The 24,827-nt window shown below is 42.1% G+C and overlaps 1 protein-coding gene across 1 annotated transcript; it reads left to right on the forward strand.

Annotated features, from left to right (window-relative positions):
- The first annotated feature begins 21,630 nt into the window (after window positions 1-21,630).
- On the forward strand, window positions 21,631-22,475 carry LOC125548862 (uncharacterized). Its single transcript, XM_048712390.2, has one exon. It carries the CDS (start codon window positions 21,876-21,878, stop codon window positions 22,299-22,301), a length of 426 nt encoding a protein of 141 aa, XP_048568347.1. The 5' UTR covers window positions 21,631-21,875; the 3' UTR covers window positions 22,302-22,475.
- The last annotated feature ends 2,352 nt before the right edge of the window (window positions 22,476-24,827 follow it).

Genomic DNA, 24,827 nt, shown 5'->3' on the forward strand with positions numbered 1-24,827 from the left:
GTAGTCGTACGTCTTCACGGCCCGACCGATCAAGCACCGAAACTACGGCACCTCCGAGTTTTAGCACACGTTCAGCTCGATGAAGATCCCCGGACTCTGATCCAGCAAAGTATCGGGGAAGAGTTCCGTCAGCACGACGGCGTGGTGACGATCTTGATGTACTACTGCAGCAGGGCTTCGCCTAAACTCCGCTACAATATTATCGAGGACTATGGTGGCTGGGGGCGCCGCACACGGCTAAGGAAAAGATCACGTGGATCAACTTGTGTGTCTATGGGGTGCCCCTTGCCTCAGTATATAAAGGATGGACGAGGAGGAGGCCGGCCAAGGCAATTGGTGCGGCCAGGATGTGGAGTCCTACTAGGACTCCAAGGCCTAGTAGGAGTCCACCAAGAGGGGAGGAAGGGAGAAGGAAGTGGAGGAGAAGGAGAGGTGGCCGGCCCCCTTTTCCCTAGTCCAATTCGGACCAGAGGGGAGGGGGGCGCAGCAGCCCCTTGGCCCTTTCTCCTCTTCCCACTAAAGCCCATCAAGGCCCATTACTTCTCCCGTAACTACCCGGTACTCCGAAAAATACCCGAATCACTCGGAACCTTTCCGATGTCCGAATATAGTCGTCCAATATATCAATCTTTACGTCTCGACCATTTCGAGACTCCTCGTCATGTCCCTGATCTCATCCGGGACTCCGAACTCCTTCGGTGCATCAAAACTCATAAACTCATAATATAATTGTCATCGAAACCTTAAGCGTGCGGACCCTACGGGTTCGAGAACAATGTAGACATGACCAAGACACGTCTCCGGTCAATAACCAATAGTGGGACCTGGATGCCCATATTGGCTCCTACATATTCTACGAAGATCTTTATCGGTCAGACCGCATAACAACATACGTTGTTCCCTTTGTCATCGGTATGTTACTTGCCCGAGATTCGATCGTCGGTATCTTAATACCTAGTTCAATCTCGTTACCGGCAAGTCTCTTTACTCGTTCTGTAATACATCATCCCGCAACTAACTCATTAGTTGCAATGCTTGCAAGGCTTAAGTGATGTGCATTACTGAGAGGGCCCAGAGATACCTCTCCGATAATCGGAGTGACAAATCCTAATCTCGAAATACGCCAACCCAACATGTACCTTTGGAGACACCTGTAGAGCACCTTTATAATCATCCATTTACGTTGTGACGTTTGGTAGCACACAAAGTGTTCCTCCGGCAAACGGGAGTTGCATAATCTCATAGTCATAGGAACATGTATAAGTCATGAAGAAAGCAATGGCAACATACTAAACGATCGGGTGCTAAGCTAATGGAATGGGTCATGTCAATCACATCATTCTCCTAATGATGTGATCCCGTTAATCAAATAACAACTCTTTTGTTTATGGTTAGGAAACATAATGATCTTCGATTAACGAGCTAGTAAAGTAGAGGCATACTAGTGACACTTTGTTTGTCTATGTATTCACACAAGTATTATGTTTCCGGTTAATACAATTCTAGCATGAATAATAAACATTTATCATGATATAAGGAAATAAATAATAACTTTATTATTGCCTCTAGGGCATATTTCCTTCAATATAAAGGTGCTTCTCCCACCTACCACTCTCACCTTTGACCTCTCTCACTCCGCCATTAATGCACCTCAATCTCTCTTGCCCGATCTCTCTCTCTAGCCACTCAAACTTGTTGATTTGCTAGGGATTGAAAGAGGAGACCTAGATCTACACTTCCACCAAAGGATATTTGCTTCCCCCATACTTTCTCGTGTGGATTTTGTTACTATTGGGTGTTTGAGCACCCTAGACGGTTGAGGTCACCTCGGAGCCATATTCCATTGTGGCTGAAAGATCGTCGATGTCGCCTAGAGGGGGGGTGAATAGGCGTTTTAAAATAATTACGGTTTAGGCTTTAACAAATGCGGAATAAACCTAGTGATCACAAAATCCAAAAGCACAAATTTTTTGCCGAAGCATAAGAAGCTTGTCGAAAGGATATTGAGAGGGCACTTGGTGTGTTGTAAGCTCGGTTTGCCATTGTTTGAGGTCCTGCTCGCTTCTGGGATAAACGATCCCTTTGAAACATCATGATTTCTTGTGTAACTTTACGCAACATGATCGTCGAGGATGAGATGAATTTGGTCTTGGAGTACAACTATGACAATGTTGGTACCCATGCGAAGCCGGCCAGGGATAGGGCCGCAAACGAGTCGAACTCGAGCGAGTTGGAGTTGGCTCAGCTCAACTCATATGAAAATTCGAGCGAGCTCAAACTGAGTGAAGCTCATGATCGAGTTGTAGAACATGACTAATGCTCAGCTTGTAACAATCTTGAGTCGATCTCGAGCTAGTTTCGAGCTAAATGAGATGGTAAAAATTATAAATCTATGGACGAAAAACAATAAAATTAAGGTGAATATGCTGGAAACCTTTGCCAAAAATATAGGATATCTAACACATAGTCGACCACGTGCCATAATTAGACCTAAATCTTCTCTGCACTTAATTAAGTTTCCATGTTCGTTGGTAAATAAAATGGAGAAAAATTATGGACAACATATATGGTAATAAATTATCTTATTACCATTTAACATATATGGCATTGTACATTTAACTTAATGATATTCTGTCGAGCTATCGAGCTAAAATCGAGCGAGCCAACATTGGCTCAAGATCGGCTCGTTTCTCGGCCGAGCTACATAAAGTGTTCAAACTCAGCTTGTTTCTTTTTCGAGTCGATCTCGAGTTGAGTCAAAAAACGAGTCTATCTCAAGCGGCTCAGGAGCCTCGAGCTTTTCTTGCAGCCCTAGCTAGGGATGCAGATGAGATCAATGCATTTCTTGAGACCTACGGAAGATCGAGGACCATGACTCGCACAACCAACTTCAGCATGATCTTATTGAGCATCGGTGGTAGCTCTATGAGGGGATAGATCCCCATTTCTATCCTTGTGAGATTTGAACAATTTGATGTTGTAATAATTATTTGAATTCGAACATTTGTTGTAATGAAGATTACTATTGTATTGTGAGTTGCTTGACTATTTATATATTCATATGTTGAATTTATTTTAGTGTTCATTCGGTGGACGTTATTATGAAATGTGCAATTTGTTTGATGTTTTATGAAAAATTTACGGTGTGACGAGCATTTCGACCGAACAGATGTCACAAACGCGTCCCGCAAAATATTTGCGGGATGTGTTTGCGGGATCTGTCTAGTCCGAGCGTTTGTCGCACTGTAAAAGCAATTTACGAAAGCCCTTATACAATTTTTGTGGGCCGCGCGTTTGCGGAAACTGCTACAGAAAAGAGCGAGATCTAGGACCGCAAGGGCCGCTGGTGGTTTGCTTAGCTGTACCCTATATTGGTTTTCTATTTGTGTTTCATTTCAGGGAGAGTGGTTCCAGAGGTTCTAAAAAGGACTCGCTTTTTAGCACATAAATGTTTTGTTTTAAGAATCAAGGACCTTTTTTTAGCGGAACAGGTCCTTTATTCGTTCAAAACATTCGACGGAATACACCAAATATCGTGTAAACTACCCAGCCGCACATACCGGCCTGCATCTAAAGCTGCAGCAGCTTTAACTAAGCTACGGCCTCTCCGATTGACTCCGTGCTCTCACCAACTACAGTAACTTCACTAAAAAACTGGAATTATAATCAATCTCCTGCGATATCATTGAGTAAGAACATGGCGACTTTTTATGTAGATTAGTGATCATCTTTGCGCGTGCTGAGGACCGAGAAGAGCCGGTGTTGGCTTGCTAGCTTTAGTGAATAGATAGTACTTCATTTTGGTTTTTCGCAGCTCCATTTGTGTTTCATTTGTTTTTTTTTTGGGGGGGGGGGGGGGGGGGTTGTAATTTCCAAAGGTTTTAACGGAAAAGAGCTTGTTTTTGGCACATTTTTTTCGAACCTTTTTTGGCACATTTTTTAGGGTGATAGTGCTCTTTTATTCATAAACGTTAACAGGCATAACAGAACAGTATACCAGCCATACTCCATGACTACTATGAAAGGAAAGAAAATTCCTAACAATACCGACCAACATTTTTCGCTGAGACAGACTGCCGCAGCTTCGAATAGGAAAGCCATCGAGATGGGCTTTTTGGAAAAGGAATTCCGGTTTTGGAAATATTTTGGAAGGTTCCTGGTCGATTTCTATTGATAGCTTTTCTTTTTTTATAGTTTTTATATAGCATTTTCATTTTTCCTTTTCTGATAATATTTGGAAATTAAAAAATTTCTTTGGATTATTCAAAATATGTCGAAAATTTTGATTTTTTCGAAAATGTAAATGTTTCAGAATACTTATAATTCATTTGTAGTCTTTTTTGTATTTTTTTGAAATTTTCAGAAATTGTTCGAAATTACGGAAAATTTTGAAAAATAGAAGATATTTAGAATTTTCAAAAATGTTTGGTAATTTTTTTAAAAAAATCAAAATCTCAAAAACCATTCTACTTTTAAAAACTTCCAAAACAAAAAAAATAAAATTCTGAAATTTGGTTGTAATCATCGCCTCTGTGCGAACGCGCAAAGCGTCATATAGGGATTCCCGTCGCAGAGGCGCCCTATGCAGTGCTGCCACTGATCCAAAGCATCGCACAACGGGCTGGACCAGCGGGAGGGGTAGGCACATGCCTCAAGCCACCGGGCTGCAACCATGGCCTCGAAACCATTGGCTCTCGATGAAAAACCAAGGATTTAGCCGTTGGGAAAGCTCGCCGGAGTGTACCATGACTACCAGAGTGGGGTATTAATTAGAACCATGGCAATGACCGCTGATCGCGAGGGTGAAACTTGGCCCCTGAGCTGCAGAATACAAACACGCAATCGACCACACTTCTAGTTGGGGTCCTGGGGTCGCGGGGGCCATATCTCGCTTATAGCGAGATGTATGCTCCCGTTGCCGAATGCTTTGCCTGCGTGGAATAGTACCGGGCCAACCCATTTTATATCATTCCTTTGCTCGCTTCATTTTTAATTTTCATTTTTTATACTGTTTATTAGTTTACTATGGTTTTTTGGTTTTTCCAATTTTATATTTTATCGGTTTTCATTGGGTTTTTTTCTTGGTTTTTTCCTTCTTATTTTCTTCAGATTCCTTTCTTGGGTTTGATTGTTTCTCTTTATTTTTCTTTCTCAGTTTCATTATTTTCCCTCTTTTGCACTAGTTATCTTCGGTTTTCCATTTTCTTTGGTTTCCTTTGTTTTCTTTTTTTCTTTTTAGGTTTTACTGTTTATTTTCTTTCTCATTTCGTATAAAACAAGTTTTTTTATAAATGTTTAACATTTATTCAAATACATGAATTTTATTTCACATACATCTGAAAAACATTGTGTACCCGTTGAACATTTTTTGAAGTACACGATTAACATTTGTTTTCAAAGCTATAACTTCTGATGTCAACCTTTTTCTCATACACATTCTAAATTTTCCGCATACATCTGAAACAATTTTTGTGTACATTTTTAAAATTTCTCAAATATATTTTAAACATTTTTAAAATATTTTTTATTTCTACTATTTTGCATAAACATTCTACCTTTTTGTATACACTAGAAACATTTTTTGTGTACACTTTAACTTTTTTCAATTATAATTAACATTTTTTAAGACATATATTTTTAATATCTATTTTCGCATACACATTTTACATTTTTTGTTTACATCGGGAACACTTTTGATATACATGTTTAACATTTTTAAAATACAAGGTTAGTATTTTTCTAAAACATATAAATTTTGTGTCTGATTTTTTCATACACATTGTAATTTTTGTGTATACATCAGCAATTTTTTTATAAATGTTTAATAAATTCTAAATACATGATTAACATTTTTTCATAAATTCTAAATACATGATTAACATTATATATATATTTGCGCACACATTGTACATTATTTGCATACGTCAGAAACAATTTTTGTACACATTTTATAATTTTTAAATGCATGATTAACATTTTTTCATATAATTTTTTTGATGTTTAATTTTCTTCATGCAAATTGTACAGTTTTCGTATACATTAGAAACATTTTTGTATACACATTTAACATTTTTATTTAAATGCGTTATTAAAAAAGTTCAATTGAGTATGTAAAGTTATTTTTATAATAGATATATTTAAAATATTTTAGAATATAAATGTGAAATAAACACTGAAGGCATGTGGTCCTGTAGGGCCCACCCATTCTTGTAGCTGCAACGCGAGGCAGTGCTACGTCTAGCTGTAAGCGAGACATAGTCGTGCCCGCCCGGGGTGAGGCTTTTTTGTTAAACTAGCTAGCATGCACGTGTAACGCACGTCTCAAATAATTATCAGATAAGTTCACATAGTATATTATTGAAACAAGTCTTGAAAAAAAATCAAAGGAATACAAAATGTTGTCATGCCAATCAAATTGTATTTTCAAATGTGAGACATCTTTGTGATCCAACAAATACGTGAGAGTTAATTGCACGGAAGTACCACAATTTGGGCATCACATGCAGATTGGAACCACGATTGCTAATTTTTACATGTCAGTACCAACATTGGTCCGGATTTTTGAGACTAAAACCCGTATTTATACATATTGACAGTGTATCTGACTATTGAGGCCCGGCTGTCAGGTGCGCCGAAAGAGCGCGCTAGCCACCCGGTCAAAGGGCTGCTCGTGTTTCTGTCCAGGCAGGATTTTATTTATACAACAGACGAACGCTGGCCGGTGGTTGGGCCAACCAAGGCCTGTAATTGTTTTTTCGTTTCGCCTTTTACTGACGCGCGTGCTGGGCTCGTTCGCCCGGATTTCTTTTCTATTTATTTATCTTATTATGCTTTTATTTTTGTTTCTGGTTTTGTCTTATTTTTAGGTTTTTCTTTCTTTCTTCTTTTATTCACTGGGTTCGTTCTTCTTCTGTTTTTAACATACTTACTAAATATTTTTTTAGATAGGCGTCAATACATGATGTTTTCAAATACATGATGAACATGTTTTCGAATTTGCATGAACAATATCTTAATGTACGCTGAGCACCTTTTCTGCGTATAGTGATCATTTTTTAATGCTTGATGAACTTTACTTTGCAAACAGTGAGCATATTTTTAATATACTGAACTTTTAGGTTGAATATTTTTTTAATATATACGATGTTGTAATTTAGGTTGCTCATTTTTTAATATATACGGTGATCATTTTTGTAATATAGGTTGAACATTTTCTTAATACATGATGAATTTTTTTGACAATGTGTATTTGAGAAAATGTTCAGCATGTTTTAAAAACTTATTGCGTAAAATCATTCTAGCATTTCTAGAAACACATCTATTTTTTAATAAAAGTTTCACTGTTTTAGTGCACTAATATGTAATCGCAAAAAAATGTATTAATATTATGATTAAAAAATAAGCTGGGCTCGGCGGCCGGCCCAGCGTGGCTACTATAATATAAAGGACCTCCCGCCTGTGACCTAACAAAAGCTTCGCTGTGGCCTGGTGGCTAGCGCGCTCTTTCGGCGTACTGTAGGTCGCAGGTTCGAAACCTGGCGCGCGAGGTTTTTCGTTCACTTTATTTATTTGTCCAGTTCGTTGGAAACTTTCAAACAAGTCCGAACAAAAAAAATTCTCCCATGTTAAAATTTTTCCCGTAAAAAAAAAGGGTATTTATGTGATTACGTATAAAGCAAGGGGCTTTTCTGCAAAAAAATATGCCACGTTGGCACCTGACAGACGGCCCCAACAGTCAGATACACTGTTAATACTATAAATACGCGTTTTAGCCTAATTTGCAAAAATTCGGATCAATGTTGGTATTGATATGTAAAATTAAGCAATCATGGTACCAATCTGCATGTGATGCCCGAACTGTGGTACTTCCATGCAATTAACTCAATACGTAAAGAATCGAGTGTCCAGCCATGATCACCACCCTTTTTAAACGAACTGATTTCCGACTCTCTCCGAGATGAGTTTGCACATAATCAAAACGTCACTTCCAAGGCCATACAACTTGTATGATAGGAAATATAAGTTGACATATGACCACAACAATTTGTATCTTTACGTAAATGAAAAACGCTTTGCAATAACTAACTGAAATGTATAAGTGGTGAAATAAATGCGATGATGATAAAATCATTAGTCCTATCATGTTATCAGTTAACCCATTAACTGATAACATGCCATATGCAGCAGTGATTCAACAATGAATCATCTCCTCTCCTACCATGTTATTATTTAATGAGAACAACATATAAGAACCAAAGAACAATACAAACAAATCTCGATTTTGAAGAGCCAAATCAACAACCAAAGAACAATCCCTTCATGCAAAAATAGTGCTACCTCGTACAGAATGGACACTGCAACCAACAACTATAGATTCGAATTCATCCAATTAAAGAAAAAATTCCCTGAAAATTTAATGAAAAACTTGGTTCCAGGGGATAGGAGCCCCCACTTTCTCTTCTGTTTTTCACCCAAATTTATTTTTTTGCCTCGGCCACATGTTAGCCCCCACTTACCTTCCCTGCCCCATTACCAAGGCAGGCAATAAACACAGTATTATCATACAAGAATGCACACAACTCTATAAACAAACAAATATATGTTTTCCTCTTCTTTTTTCTTCCTTTTTCTTTATTTCTTCGTAATTCTTTCACTTTCTTTGCAGAGCGTGGAGGACTGGACTTTCCAGCGTTGGTGCATGGAGGTTTGAGGTGTGGTGCAGGCGGCCGATCCGGCGGTTCCGGTGGCACGCTTGGTTCTTCATCTGCGACGAAAAGATGAGCTGCTTTGTTATATTGCCTGAACTTTTCATAGAAAGTGTGTGATAAGGTATCTACATATTAACAATTGCCAGAAAAGAAGAGTAAAAGCAACAAAAAATGCACTAAACCCATTGTCACACTTCAGTCGTACAAATCAATTTGCCCGGTGAAGAAAAATATATATATTAATAACAAGTAAACATTTAGTACTCGTGCTAGCTTATCTGATGGGATACAGTGAAGAAGCACAAAGGATAAGCAGCATTTAGCAATGATAAGAGTATATTTGATACCTAAATTTACCTGCCAATTCATCACAGATATATTTAATACCACTATACAGAAGATGACAGAATTAAAGGGAGACCCAATGATTCCAGGCAATTACATTGATCACCCTACTGACATAAGATCCAGCAAAGAATTAACATCAGCTACGGATAGCAAACAATTTCTGTTAAAAGAGTAAATGAGCATGCCCCTGTAGCTTGCAAATGAGCATTACACAAGCTCTTGCATTTAATTAGAACCTGGGTTAGCAGGAAGAAACAAATAAAATGTAAATAAAGAATAGCTTACCTTCAGACTTCGGTACATGATTTTTCCTAAGAAGGCAGGGAAGATGAACACAATATGTATACTCAGTAGTCGGGCTTGATGAATTAACTGTTGGGTTTCATAGTAATTTCAAAAAAAATCCTACGCACACGCAAGATCATGGTGATGCATAGCAACGAGAGGGGAGAGTGTTGTCTACGTACCCACGCAGACCGACTGCGGAAGCGTTGACACAACGTCGAGAAAGTAGTCGTACGTCTTCACGATCCAACCGATCAAGCACCGAAACTACGGCACCTCCGAGTTCGAGCACACGTTCAGCTCGATGACGATCCCCGGACTCCGATCCAGCAAAGTGTTGGGGAAGAGTTCCGTCAGCACGACGGCGTGGTGACGATCTTGATGCACTACAGCAGCAGGGCTTCGCCTAAACTCCGCTACAGTATTATCGAGGAATATGGTGGCTGGGGGCACCGCACACGGCTAAGGAATAGATCACGTGGATCAACTTGTGTGTTTCTGGGGTGCCTCTGCCTCGGTATATAAAGGACTAGAGGGGGGAGGCTGGCCGGCCATAGGAGGCGCGCCAGGAGAGTCCTACTCCCTCTGGGAGTAGGATTCCCCCCCCCATCCTAGTTGGAATAGGATTCCTTGAGGGGGGAAAGAGAGAGAGGGGGCCCGGCCACCTCTCCTAGTCCTAATAGGACTAGGGGAAGGGGGGAAGGCGCGCGGCCACCTTGGGCTGCCCCTTTCTCCTTTCCACTAAGGCCCATCAAGGCCCATATGGTTCCCGGGGGGTTTCGGTAACCTCCCGGTACTCCGGTAAAATCCCGATTTCACCCGGAACACTTTCGATATCCAAACATAGGCTTCCAATATATCAATCTTTATGTCTCGACCATTTCGAGACTCCTCGTCATGTCCGTGATCACATCCGGGACTCCGAACAACCTTCGGTACATCAAAATGCATAAACTCATAATATAACTGTCATCGTAACCTTAAGCGTGCGGACCCTACGGGTTCGAGAACAATGTAGACATGACCGAGACATGTCTCCGGTCAATAACCAATAGCGGGACCTGGATGCCCATATTGGCTCCTACATATTCTACGAAGATCTTTATCGGTCAGACCGCATAACAACATACGTTGTTCCCTTTGTCATCGGTATGTTACTTGCCCGAGATTCGATCGTCGGTATCCAATACCTAGTTCAATCTCGTTACCGGCAAGTCTCTTTACTCGTTCTGTAATACATCATCCCGCAACTAACTCATTAGTTGCAGTGCTTGCAAGGCTTATGTGATGTGCATTACCGAGAGGGCCCAGAGATACCTCTCCGACAATCGGAGTGACAAATCCTAATCTCGAAATACGCCAACCCAACATCTACCTTTGGAGACACCTGTAATGCTCCTTTATAATCACCCAGTTACGTTGTGACGTTTGGTAGCACCCAAAGTGTTCCTCCGGCAAACGGGAGTTGCATAATCTCATAGTTACAGAAACATGTATAAGTCATGAAGAAAGCAATAGCAACATACTAAACGATCGGGTGCTAAGCTAATGGAATGGGTCATGTCAATCAGATCATTCTCTTAATGATGTGATCCCGTTAATCAAATAACAACTCATTGTTCATGGTTAGGAAACATAACCATCTTTGATTAACGAGCTAGTCAAGTAGAGGCATACTAGTGACACTTTGTTTGTCTATGTATTCACACATGTATTATGTTTCCGGTTAATACAATTCTAGCATGAATAATAAACATTTATCATGATTATAAGGAAATAAATAATAACTTTATTATTGCCTCTAGGGCATATTTCCTTCAGTCTCCCACTTGCACTAGAGTCAATAATCTAGATTACACCGTAATGATTCTAACACCCATGGAGCCTTGGTGCTGATCATGTTTTGCTCGTGGAAGAGGCTTAATCAACGGGTCTGCAACATTCAGATCCGTATGTATCTTGCAAATCTCTATGTCTCCCATCTGGACTAGATCCCGGATGGAAATTAAGCGTCTCTTGATGTGCTTGGTTCTCTTGTGAAATCTGGATTCCTTTGCCAAGGCAATTGCACCAGTATTGTCACAAAAGATTTTCATTGGACCCGATGCACTAGGTATGACACCTAGATCGGATATGAACTCCTTCATCCAGACTCCTTCGTTCGCTGCTTCCGAAGCAGCTATGTATTCCGCTTCACATGTAGATCCCGCTACGACGCTTTGTTTAGAACTGCACCAACTGACAGCTCCACCGTTTAATGTAAACACGTATCCGGTTTGCGATTTAGAATCGTCCGGTTCAGTGTCAAAGCTTGCATCAACGTAACCTTTTACGATGAGCTCTTTGTCACCTCCATATACGAGAATCATATCCTTAGTCCTTTTCAGGTATTTCAGGATGTTCTTGACCGCTGTCCAGTGATCCACTCCTGGATTACTTTGGTACCTCCCTGCTAGACTTATAGCAAGGCACACATCGGGTCTGGTACACAGCATTGCATACATGATAGATCCTATGGCTGATGCATAGGGAACATCTTTCATATTCTCTCTATCTTCTGCAGTGGTCGGGCATTGAGTCTTACTCAACTTCACACCTTGCAACACAGGCAAGAATCCTTTCTTTGCTTGATCCATTTTGAACTTCTTCAAAATCTTGTCAAGGTATGTGCTTTGTGAAAGTCCAATTAATCGTCTTGATCTATCTCTATAGATCTTAATGCCTAATATGTAAGCAGCTTCACCGAGGTCTTTCATTGAAAAACTCTTATTCAAGTATCCCTTTATGCTATCCAGAAATTCTATATCATTTCCAATTAGTAATATGTCATCCACATATAATATCAGAAATGCTACAGAGCTCCCACTCACTTTCTTGTAAATACAGGCTTCTCCGAAAGTCTGTATAAAACCAAATGCTTTGATCATACTATCAAAACGTTTATTCCAACTCCGAGAGGCTTGCACCAGTCCATAAATGGATCGCTGGAGCTTGCACACTTTGTTAGCTCCCTTTGGATCGACAAAACCTTCTGGTTGCATCATATACAACTCTTCTTCCAGAAATCCATTCAGGAATGCAGTTTTGACATCCATCTGCCAAATTTCACAATCATAAAATGCGGCAATTGCTAACATGATTCGGACAGACTTAAGCATCGCTACGGGTGAGAAGGTCTCATCGTAGTCAATCCCTTGAACTTGCCGAAAACCTTTTGCGACAAGTCGAGCTTTGTAGACAGTAATATTACCGTCAGCGTCAGTCTTCTTCTTGAAGATCCATTTATTCTCAATTGCTTGCCGATCATCGGGCAAGTCAACCAAAGTCCACACTTTGTTCTCATACATGGATCCCATCTCAGATTTCATGGCTTCAAGCCACTTTGCGGAATCTGGGCTCACCATCGCTTCTTCACAGTTCGTAGGTTCATCGTGATCTAGTAGCATGACTTCCAGAACGAGATTACCGTACCACTCTGGTGCGGATCTTACTCTGGTTGATCTACGAGGTTCAGTAGTGTCTTGTTCTGAAGTTTCATGATCATCATCATTAGCTTCCTCACTAACTGGTGTAGGTGTCATAGAAACAGTTTTCTGTGATGTACTACTTTCCAATAAGGGAGTAGGTACAGTTACCTCATCAAGTTCTACTTTTATCCCACTCACTTCTTTCGAGAGAAACTCCTTCTCTAGAAAGTTTCCGAATTTAGCAACAAAAGTCTTGCCTTCGGATCTGTGATAGAAGGTGTATCCAATAGTTTCCTTTGGATATCCTATGAAGACACATTTCTCCGATTTGGGTTCGAGCTTATCAGGTTGAAGCTTTTTCACATAAGCATCGCAGCCCCAAACTTTCAGAAACGACAACTTTGGTTTCTTGCCAAACCATAGTTCATAAGGCGTCGTCTCAACGGATTTTGATGGTGCCCTATTTAACGTGAATGCGGCCGTCTCTAGAGCGTATCCCCAAAACGATAGCGGTAAATCAGTAAGAGACATCATAGATCGCACCATATCTAGTAAAGTACGATTACGACGTTCGGACACACCATTACGCTGTGGTGTTTCGGGTGGCGTGAGTTGCGAAACTATTCCACAATTTTTCAAATGTACACCAAACTCGTAACTCAAATATTCTCCTCCACGATCAGATCGTAGAAACTTTATTTTCTTGTTACGATGATTTTCAACTTCACTCTGAAATTCCTTGAACTTTTCAAATGTTTCAGACTTATGTTTCATTAAGTAGATATACCCATATCTGTTTAAATCATCTGTGAAGGTGAGAAAATAACGATATCCGCCACGAGCCTCAATATTCATCGGACCACATACATCTGTATGTATGATTTCCAACAAATCTGTTGCTCTCTCCATAGTTCCGGAGAACGGTGTTTTGGTCATCTTGCCCATGAGGCACGGTTCACAAGTACCAAGTGATTCATAATCAAGTGGTTCCAAAAGTCCATCAGTATGGAGTTTCTTCATGCGCTTTACACCGATATGACCTAAACGGCAGTGCCATAAAAAAGTTGCACTCTCATTATCAACTCTGCATCTTTTGGTTTCAACATTATGAATATGTGTGTTACTACTATCGAGATTCAATAAGAATAGACCACTCTTCAAGGGTGCATGACCATAAAAGATATTACTCATATAAATAGAACAACCATTATTCTCTGATTTAAATGAATAACCGTCTCGCATCAAACAAGATCCAGATATAATGTTCATGCTTAACGCTGGCACCAAATAACAATTATTTAGGTCTAATACTAATCCCGAAGGTAGATGTAGAGGTAGCGTGCCGACTGCGATCACATCGACTTTGGAACCGTTTCCCACGCGCATCGTCACCTCGTCCTTAACCAATATTTGCTTGATCCGTAGTCCCTGTTTCGAGTTGCAAATATTAGCAACAGAACCAGTATCAAATACCCAGGTGCTACTGCGAGCATTAGTAAGGTACACATCAATAACATGTATATCACATATACCTTTGTTCACCTTGCCATCCTTCTTATCCGCCAAATACTTGGGGCAGTTCCGCTTCCAGTGACCAGTCTGCTTGCAATAGAAGCACTCAGTTTCAGGCTTAGGTCCAGGTTTGGGTTTCTTCTCTTGAGCAGCAACTTGCTTGCCGTTCTTTTTGAAGTTCCCCTTCTTCTTCCCTTTGCCCTTTTTCTTGAAACTAGTGGTCTTGTTGACCATCAACACTTGATGCTCCTTCTTGATTTCTACCTCCGCAGCTTTCAGCATCACGAAGAGCTCGGGAATAGTCTTGTTCATCCCTTGCATATTATAGTTCATCACGAAGCTCTTGTAGCTTGGTGGCAGTGATTGAAGAATTCTGTCAATGATGCTATCATCTAGAAGATTAACTCCCAATTGAATCAAGTGATTATTATACCCAGACATTTTGAGTATATGCTCACTGACAGAACTGTTCTCCTCCATCTTGCAGCTATAGAACTTATTGGAGACTTCATATCTCTCAATCCGGGCATTTGCTTGAAATATTAACTTCAACTCCTGAAACATCTCATATGCTCATGACGTTCAAAACATCGTTGAAGTCCCGATTCTAAGCCGTAAAGCATGGCACACTGAACTATCGAGTAGTCATCAGCTTTGCTCTGCCAGACGTTCATAACATCCGGCGTTGCTCCTGCAGCAGGCCTGGCACCCAGGGGTGCTTCCAGGACGTAATTCTTCTGTGCAGCAATGAGGATAATCCTCAAGTTACGGACCCAGTCCGTGTAATTGCTACCATCATCTTTCAACTTTGCTTTCTCAAGGAACGCATTAAAATTCAACGGAACAACAGCACGAGCCATCTATCTACAATCAAACATAAACAAGCAAGATACTAATCAGGTACTAAGTTTCATGATAAATTTAAGTTCAGTTAATCAAGTTAATTAAAGAACTCCCACTTAGATAGACATCCCTCTAATCCTCAAAGTGATTACGTGATCCAAATCAACTAAACCATAACCGATCATCACGTGAGATGGAGTAGTTTTCAATGGTGAACATCGTTATGTTGATCATATCTACTATATGATTCACGCTCGACCTTTCGGTCTCCGTGTTCCGAGGCCATATCTGTATATGCTTGGCTCGTCAAGTATAACCTGAGTATTCCGCGTGTGCAACTGTTTTGCACCCGTTGTATTTGAACGTAGAACCTATCACACCCGATCATCACGTGGTGTCTCAGCACGAAGAACTTTCGCAACGGTGCATACTCAGGGAGAACACTTCTTGATAATTTAGTGAGAGATCATCTTATAATGCTACCGTCAATCAAAGCAAGATAAGATGCATAAAAGGATAAACATCACATGCAATCAATATAAGTGATATGATATGGCCATCATCATCTTGTGCTTGTGATCTCCATCTCCGAAGCACCGTCGTGATCACCATCATCACCGGCGTGACACCTTGATCTCCATCGTAGCATCGTTGTCGTCTCGCCAAGCTTATGCTTCCACGACTATCACTACCATTTAGTAATAAAGTAAAGCATTACATCGCGATTTCATTGCATACAATAAAAAGACAACCATAAGGCTCCTGCCAGTTGCCGATAACTCGGTTACAAAACATGATCATCTCATACAATAAAATTCAGCATCATGTCTTGACCATATCACATCACAACATGCCCTGCAAAAACAAGTTAGACGTCCTCTACTTTGTTGTTGCAAGTTTTACGTGGCTGCTACGGGCTTAAACAAGAACCAATCTCACCTACGCATCAAAACCACAACGATAATTTGTCAAATAGACTCCGTTTTAACCTTCGCAAGGACCGGGCGTAGCCATACTCGGTTCAACTAAAGTTGGAGAGACAGTCGCCCGCAAGCCACCTATGTGCAAAGCACGTCGGGGGAACCGGTCTCGCCTAAGCGTACGCGTAAGGTTGGTCCGGGTCGTCTCGTCCAACAATGCCGCCGAACCAAAGTATGACATGCTGGTAGGCAGTATGACTTATATCGCCTACAACTCACTTGTGTTCTACTCGTGCATATAACATCAACATAAATAACCTAGGCTCTGATACCACTGTTGGGTTTCGTAGTAATTTCAAAAAATTTCCTACGCACACGCAAGATCATGGTGATGCATAGCAACGAGAGGGGAGAGTGTTGTCTACGTACCCACGCAGACCGACTGCGGAAGCGTTGACACAACGTCGAGAAAGTAGTCGTACGTCTTCACGATCCAACCGATCAAGCACCGAAACTACGGCACCTCCGAGTTCGAGCACACGTTCAGCTCGATGACGATCCCCGGACTCCGATCCAGCAAAGTGTCGGGGAAGAGTTCCGTCAGCACGACGGCGTGGTGACGATCTTGATGCACTACAGCAGCAGGGCTTCGCCTAAACTTCGCTACAGTATTATCGAGGAATATGGTGGCTGGGGGCACCGCACACGGCTAAGGAATAGATCACGTGGATCAACTTGTGTGTTTCTGGGGTGCCTCTGCCTCGGTATATAAAGGACTAGAGGGGGGAGGCTGGCCGGCCATAGGAGGCGCGCCAGGAGAGTCCTACTCCCTCTGGGAGTAGGATTCCCCCCCCCCCCCCATCCTAGTTGGAATAGGATTCCTTGAGGGGGGAAAGAGAGAGAGGGGGCCCGGCCACCTCTCCTAGTCCTAATAGGACTAGGGGAAGGGGGGAAGGCGCGCGGCCACCTTGGGCTGCCCCTTTCTCCTTTCCACTAAGGCCCATCAAGGCCCATATGGTTCCCGGGGGGTTTCGGTAACCTCCCGGTACTCCGGTAAAATCCCGATTTCACCCGGAACACTTTCGATATCCAAACATAGGCTTCCAATATATCAATCTTTATGTCTCGACCATTTCGAGACTCCTCGTCATGTCCGTGATCACATCCGGGACTCCGAACAACCTTCGGTACATCAAAATGCATAAACTCATAATATAACTGTCATCGTAACCTTAAGCGTGCGGACCCTACGGGTTCGAGAACAATGTAGACATGACCGAGACATGTCTCCGGTCAATAACCAATAGCGGGACCTGGATGCCCATATTGGCTCCTACATATTCTACGAAGATCTTTATCGGTCAGACCGCATAACAACATACGTTGTTCCCTTTGTCATCGGTATGTTACTTGCCCGAGATTCGATCGTCGGTATCCAATACCTAGTTCAATCTCGTTACCGGCAAGTCTCTTTACTCGTTCTGTAATACATCATCCCGCAACTAACTCATTAGTTGCAGTGCTTGCAAGGCTTATGTGATGTGCATTACCGAGAGGGCCCAGAGATACCTCTCCGACAATCGGAGTGACAAATCCTAATCTCGAAATACGCCAACCCAACATCTACCTTTGGAGACACCTGTAATGCTCCTTTATAATCACCCAGTTACGTTGTGACGTTTGGTAGCACCCAAAGTGTTCCTCCGGCAAACGGGAGTTGCATAATCTCATAGTTACAGAAACATGTATAAGTCATGAAGAAAGCAATAGCAACATACTAAACGATCGGGTGCTAAGCTAATGGAATGGGTCATGTCAATCACATCATTCTCCTAATGATGTGATCTCGTTAATCAAATAACAACTCTTTTGTTTATGGTTAGGAAACATAACCATCTTCGATTAACGAGCTAGTAAAGTAGAGGCATACTAGTGACACTTTGTTTGTCTATGTATTCACACATGTATTATGTTTCTGGTTAATACAATTCTAGCATGAATAATAAACATTTATCATGATTATAAGGAAATAAATAATAACTTTATTATTGCCTCCAGGGCATATTTCCTTCATTAACAACCTAACAACAGCAGCAAAATAATACATTAGATTCAGAAAATCATCTATTGTAGCAAGCCATGAATCGACCATTTGAATTATCTGTCGAGGATAATGACAACAACAAGAAAAACACATATTAAAATCACAGACCACAAATTGACACATAGGGTACACTCAAGTAAGTGTGAACAAATGTACTTGTCAGATAGTAGTGTCATACAACAAACTTCAGAATTTAGTACATCTTTGAAATCAGGCCAAAGTCTCATAACATAAAATCGTCTTCAGTTAGTAGTGTCGTAGATCAAATGTCAGTCATCTTTCCAATCACACATATGAGTAAATTGCTTGAGAGATTAAGCCAGTTGCTTGCTCTGAAACAAAAGGGAAACCATATAGCAGAAAGTCAGTTGCTTTCTCCAAAATGAAAGGGAAACAAAAAAGAAATCAATCTCAAAGCTTACCGCCTGAATAATCTTGAGAATAGGAGGAGCCTTTAACGTGAAGATCCTTCGCAAAGGCCCATTGAAATATACAAAGATCATCAACGCCTGGTAGCGCAAAGCATTCTCATATGAAAGTACTCTAAATCTTACATGCTACATTTCCTCAATACAGTAATTGGTCCACTTTCATGAACATCAATTCTATGGTTTCCATTGGTTGTAAGTACCATGATCTGACATTTTACAAAATTCAGCAATATTTCACAGATTGAAATGGTAGGTTATTCATCTACAAAATCAGGAGAGGAGTATGTAGCAGAGGAGTTCCTGACACGGCACGGACCGTGTAACAAAGACATCAATAATACGTTCAATTTCTGGTCCATACTGTGAGGGAAATCCTCTGCTTGCAAGAGAAACCAATCTTCTGAACCACTTGATAATCCAATAATGAAATTTATATTTTATAGTCTGCAAGGTCAAAGAGTTTGATGAGCACGACAGAATTTCAGTGGCATTGCAATAACATTACCAGATTATATTGGTCTTGCAATAACCACTTTACTAACTCAAATGAAAGGGGGAAAAAGCATAATGAGGATGAAGTTTTTGCGCAGAATGGCACATAAAAAATAGACCATGATTTTTATGCATTGAACCTGACACTCACAAGTCACGAAATACCTCTCCAGTCAGAATTATTAAAACTGCAAAATACAATATCATGATTGCCTGAGATCCGATCATGAAAGGTCAATTATCATAATCTACTTTTCATATGTAGTAAGTGGTACTCAAGGTATGGTGTCACTGTGATAGCCCACTTAAAAATAATTTCGTTAAATAGTTACAGGCTAAAGAATTTAAGACCATCTTAAATCATTCAGTTAAACATTTCCATGCAAAAGAGTTTCAGCCCCTCCCACTTAATCTTGTTTTACTGGCAGAGTTGGAACTCCACTCCTATGTAAACACAAACAACTGAGTTAAACATGCCATAAATGATTTTGTTACTACCTCAAGGCAGGTGTGCAGAAAGAATATTGCACTTCTTACCAATCTTGTGGATCTGAAGTTTGAAATCAACATTTGGACACTGGAACTTGCGAGCTATGAAATCTGCCAAAAAAATGAGAAAAAGCAACAGTAAATGATTGAAAAAAGAGAGGCCTATATCGGAATCAAAGTAGATCAAACATTGTCAACCAGTACATCCCGATACGTTTTGGTCGCCCCTAACCACACTGCACTTTAGGAACTATCATTCACAGATGCACGCTTCAGATTTCAAAGAACACAATTTGAAGAAACAAGATGTGAGATTGGCGACAACATCACAGTTATTGCCGTACACTCCGGGATCCAAATGTACAACACAGAGGAAACACGACCTCACCCGCGCTGTACGAAGACGTTCCACCACTCGGAAAGCTGCCCTGGTCCTTGGCCAGGTGACGGTGCCGCTCTGCCTCCAGTGCAGAGCATCGGACACGGCAGCCGCCACGGCACCGTTGCGCGCCTGTCCCACAAGAGCTGCCATGCCCCACACCCAGCGTTGCATCCGTGGCCGCCCAGTGCGTGCCGCGCTGCCGCCGCTGCTTGAGGGAGGAGAGGGTCCCCGCCGTCACCGGCGCAGGCCGAGCCCGCTGTGTCCTGCGCCGCCGCCGCTGCCCGATGGGACCCCGCCGTCGCGGGCGCAGGGTGAGCCAGCTGTGTCTTGCGCCGCCGCCCGAGGGAGGAGAGGGACCCGCCGCTATTGACGCAGGCCGAGCTTCGTCCGGCGGCATCCTATGGCAGCGGCGAGGATAAGAGAGGAGGGAGGTGTGGGGAACGGCGGAGGCGGGGGCTTGATCCTCCCTAGAGCAGCGGCGGTGGCGGAGGGAGGGCGATAGGAATGACAGAGGCGGGGATAGATGGACGCTACGTCCTCGCGTAGGGATTTTGATGAGTACTACTCGGGATGGCAGAGTTTCCGTCCGCCCAGAAAAAATGCTAAACGCGATTTTGGCTCAGAGTTAGTGTAATCTAAACGGTTAGATTAAATTAAGTGATCTAATCAAGAGGCTGTAATTTCTCCGTGCTGTTGTGTGTAGATTAGTCTGGGTGTAGTTAGCGGTGAATATGTTTGCTTGTTTAATAGTAGTATAGAATAGCCGCTTAGGGTGAGTTTTTTTTTTCAAATTGTCGATCTATTTATTTTAAATCATGATACTACAATGGACACAAATAATAATAATAATTACATCTAGATTCGTAGATTAACCAGCGACGACTACAAGCACTGAAGCGACTTGAAGACGCGTCGCCGTCATCGCCCCTCCCTTGTTGGAGCCAGCCACAACTTGGTGTAGTAGACAGTTGGAAAATCATCGTGCTAAGGCCCCATAGGACCAACACACCAGAACAGCAACTGTCAGCGATGAAGAGAAGCTTAGATCGGAATGATCCAATCTGAAGACACATGAACAAAGACTAGATCCGAGCGGATCCACCAAAGACAACCACCGGCCGAATCCCAGAAGATTCACAAAAGACGCACCTCCACACGCCCTCCGACGATGGTAGACGCACCACCGGGACGAGGGCTAGGCGGGAAGAATCTTATTTCATCTTCAAAAAGCCACCAACGTCTCGTCTTTCTAAGCAGGACACAAATTTCGACAAAACTTGAATAAGCACCTAAAACGAAGCGGTCCTGCCGGTAAGGGCCGGGATCCACCACGCACCCATGACCCTAAGGACATAGGAGACGTGGCAGATCGGCAGCGCCACCGTCACGAGGGAGAAACCCTAGCCGCAGATTACAAAAGGGGCTGCTGCTCTGTTGCTCCTTCCGCTTAGGGCGAGTTCATTGTTCGTCCACGTGAATCTGGCACCAGATGGGATTTATCCCTAGCCCTCGCAGCAGGTTAAAATCCCCTCCTACCAGCACCCATTCCTTGTACTCATTCGAGTAGTTCTAGAAAAAAAGGGGACATGATGGTGTCCATTCCGTCCCCATTCCTTGTGCCGCCGTTGATCGTTCAACGGAACCCCAGGGAATATTAAGGCGTACGTACGTCGGTACGTGTACAAATCAGAACGCGGCGGAGCGGCGCTAGAAGCAACCTCGCACGTCACCGGCAGCGAGCAACGACGACCTGGCACTTCTCCTCGGCCCGCACGCATGCTGCTCTACCACATGCATATATACCACCTGCCTCAGAGGCTCAGATGGACGCCAAGCGAGAGGCCAAGCTGCGGTTTCGATCGCAGCCCTACCTGTTGATAATTCAGAAGCGTCGATGTCAGTAGGCAAGAAGCCGTCGCCGTCGACGTCGCGGCACGACGCGGAGGAGGCCGTCCAAGAAGTAGAGAGAGGAGACAACAGCGGCGGGGACGTCGCCGTGATGCAGCGGACCGAGAGCAGCAGCAGAAGCGGCGGGAAGAAGGCGGCCGATCAGCGGCGGTACAGCCGGTGCTTCTCGGGGCTGGAGATCAGCATCGGTCCGGGCCCGCTCAAGGACGTCGACGCCGGGAAGCTCAAAGGCCAGATCAGGAAGTGGGCCAGGGCCGTCGTGGGCTACGCGCGCCAGCTCAGCTTCGGCTCGCCGAGGTCCTCCCCTCGCAAGTCCGGGGACGGCGCCACGCCGAAGTCGGCGGCCGTCCGGTCCAAGTCTGGCCTCGGCGGTGCCAGGGGCGGCCCTCCCTCGGCCGAGCTGCCACCGTGAAAGCTTTGGTAGCTTACAAGAGTACTCCTTGACCGGTCGGTTGCGTGTGACCATGTAGAGTTATGCAGCTTCTTCCTTTCTTCCTCCTATCTTATAACAGTAAAAATTTATTTGATTTGTTTTCCCATGCTTGGCTTGATTATCTCTTTCGGTTGAGTAAGATTCTTTGATTTAGGTGGTGTTTGGTTCTCTAGTTTTAGGACTTTTTCTAGTCTCTAGGACTTTTTGAAAAAGACTGTCAAGGAGGTGCTTTTAAGTACTTTTAGCAAGAAGTCTTAAAAAAATCACACCATGTTTGGTTTGTTAGGGACTTTTTCTAGTCCCAACATAAAAAAGTTCATGAAATCAAACACCCCCTTAACTGTTAGATACCAGATACCATGGATGCTTCAATTGCAGCGTAACTATATCCATACGGAGCAGTCTCGATCGTTTTGTAAACTTAATTATTTGTCTACCATTGATGGTGTGGTGATATTCTACCACCTTTCACCGTGAGGAGTATCATGAACTAGTATTATGTGTATGGTATTATTTAGTTATATGCACAATACTAATCTATGATAAGAACTCCCCAATGTATAGTATATACACTATAACCATATTATCATTATTTTATCATTTATAGAACTATAATATAAAGTTGTGGTTACGATTTAGTTTTTAATATTTTTTCTTATTTATTGTATTATGATATTGCATTATAATGCAATATTACAATCATCTTTCACATTATTAAATGCAGTGTCATGTCATATTTTTCACTTAGATGCCAATGCTTATGATACTCTCATTGATGCTCTATCCATTCCTTTTTTTTCTTTGCTTGTAACTTTAATCACTTAGACCAAGGAAAGCAAAAGATAACTTAGAATCAAATTGGATGGACAATTATATCCCTCAGTTCTCAATCAATCTCTCTTCCCGACGGCCTTCAGCAATAACTGTTTGTTGCATGAGCGGGCAGCCCTCGAGGCTCGGAATATTTTTGTTGCATACCATCTCCAAACCCCCATCCGTGCATACCCGATGTCGTCAGCCACCACGTGTCTAATTGAATCATCGTACAACCTGCTTTTCTAAGAGCAAGTATAATAAAATGATGTAAGCAAGTTATAAGGATCAAAATATTATAGTTTCGCTGAGTTGAATGAGAGAATGAAAGCGAGTTGTAGAATACTCTCTCCATCCGGTGAAGAGTGTACATCTAGCTTTAAAATTTGTCCATAAAAGAGTGTACATCTATCTTCCCAATGCACTTTAAAGTAGGAAAAAATACTTCTCTCTCATTGCACGGTAATCAAGACCAATAGCAATCTACACATACTCTTCTTAATTTCTACATGCACTTAGCTCATTGGGGGTTGGCTAATTAAAGAGAAAAGAGATGGTGGCTTGCACCTTTTCAATGCATTTTTTACTCAACTCCATAATTTGTCCTAAATTTTTTAAATGTACACTCTTCACCAAACGGAGGGAGTAAGAGCCAACTCCATCACGGACTCCAAGAAACATTATGAGAGTGTAAGATGAGTCATGTGCTAATAAAGTAGTACTTCATTGTATCCAACTATCATACATGTTGGCTATTAGGTTGACTATAGATGACATCGCAATGAGGTATGGCTGTAACTTGGCTCTACTATTAACCAATGCTCTAAGCTCATGACACTTCTCCCTTTGGATCATATCGAATCGCTCCTAAGCTTCTCATATTTCCGTCCAATGCAGTATCGACGTAGGAAGGCCACTCCTATCTCCTACAAGAAAGGAGTGATGCAACTGGCTGAGGCGCAGTCGAACAACAACCATGGCCGAGCGTCACTTCGCCGAACAGATGTTAGCAGCGACACTCTTCTCCATCCTCCATGCCTACACCCGTGACTCGTGGCCTCCATTATCGAAGCGGCATCCTCGCTGAAGTGCAGTCAAGATTGGCGCCAACCTTGTGCAACATAGTCGGATCAAACATATTAATATCCGTCATCTCACCTGTCGATGGTGGTGGCAAGGTGGGGTCTGGGAGGTCGTTGGGGAGGGGCCGACGAAATCACCAGCGGTGGAGACGATGGCCTACAGTGCGGTTGGTTGAGACGAGGCCGGCTGAGCGGCTAGATATGGCCGATGTCGGACCGGCGAGGAGTGGCCAGTGGGCTTGCCCAATAGCTATGAACCAGTTTTTATGATTTAATTCTTGTTATAAAATGGCAGCTCACGGTTAATGAATAAACCAGGGTATCAAATATCCTTCAAAAAATATTTTAAAAATTATGCAGCCTCTATGGTCCATGACAAAGCCCCACAGAAATATTCAATATTTTTGGAATTATATTTATATTTTATATAGATAAATCCATTTAAATTATCAAATGAGTTTGAACTATAAATGTGTTATGGATAATTCAAAAAATCTTGGAATAATTATTGTAACCCCCTAAATATGAGTTTCCAAGAGAATTCACCAGTGAAATCCCTCAATTTAAATAGATAAGAAATATATTCAATTTATTAAATATTAACATCAAA

Source organism: Triticum urartu, chromosome 3A, assembly GCF_056163025.1.
Source record: "Triticum urartu cultivar PI428250 chromosome 3A, HENAU_Tu73, whole genome shotgun sequence".
Classification (NCBI taxonomy): domain Eukaryota; kingdom Viridiplantae; phylum Streptophyta; class Magnoliopsida; order Poales; family Poaceae; genus Triticum; species Triticum urartu.

Coding starts and splice junctions, on each gene's coding strand:
- LOC125548862 (XM_048712390.2), top strand. CDS start 21,876: ATGTCAGTAGGCAAGAAGCCGTCGCCGTCGACGTCGCGGCACGACGCG.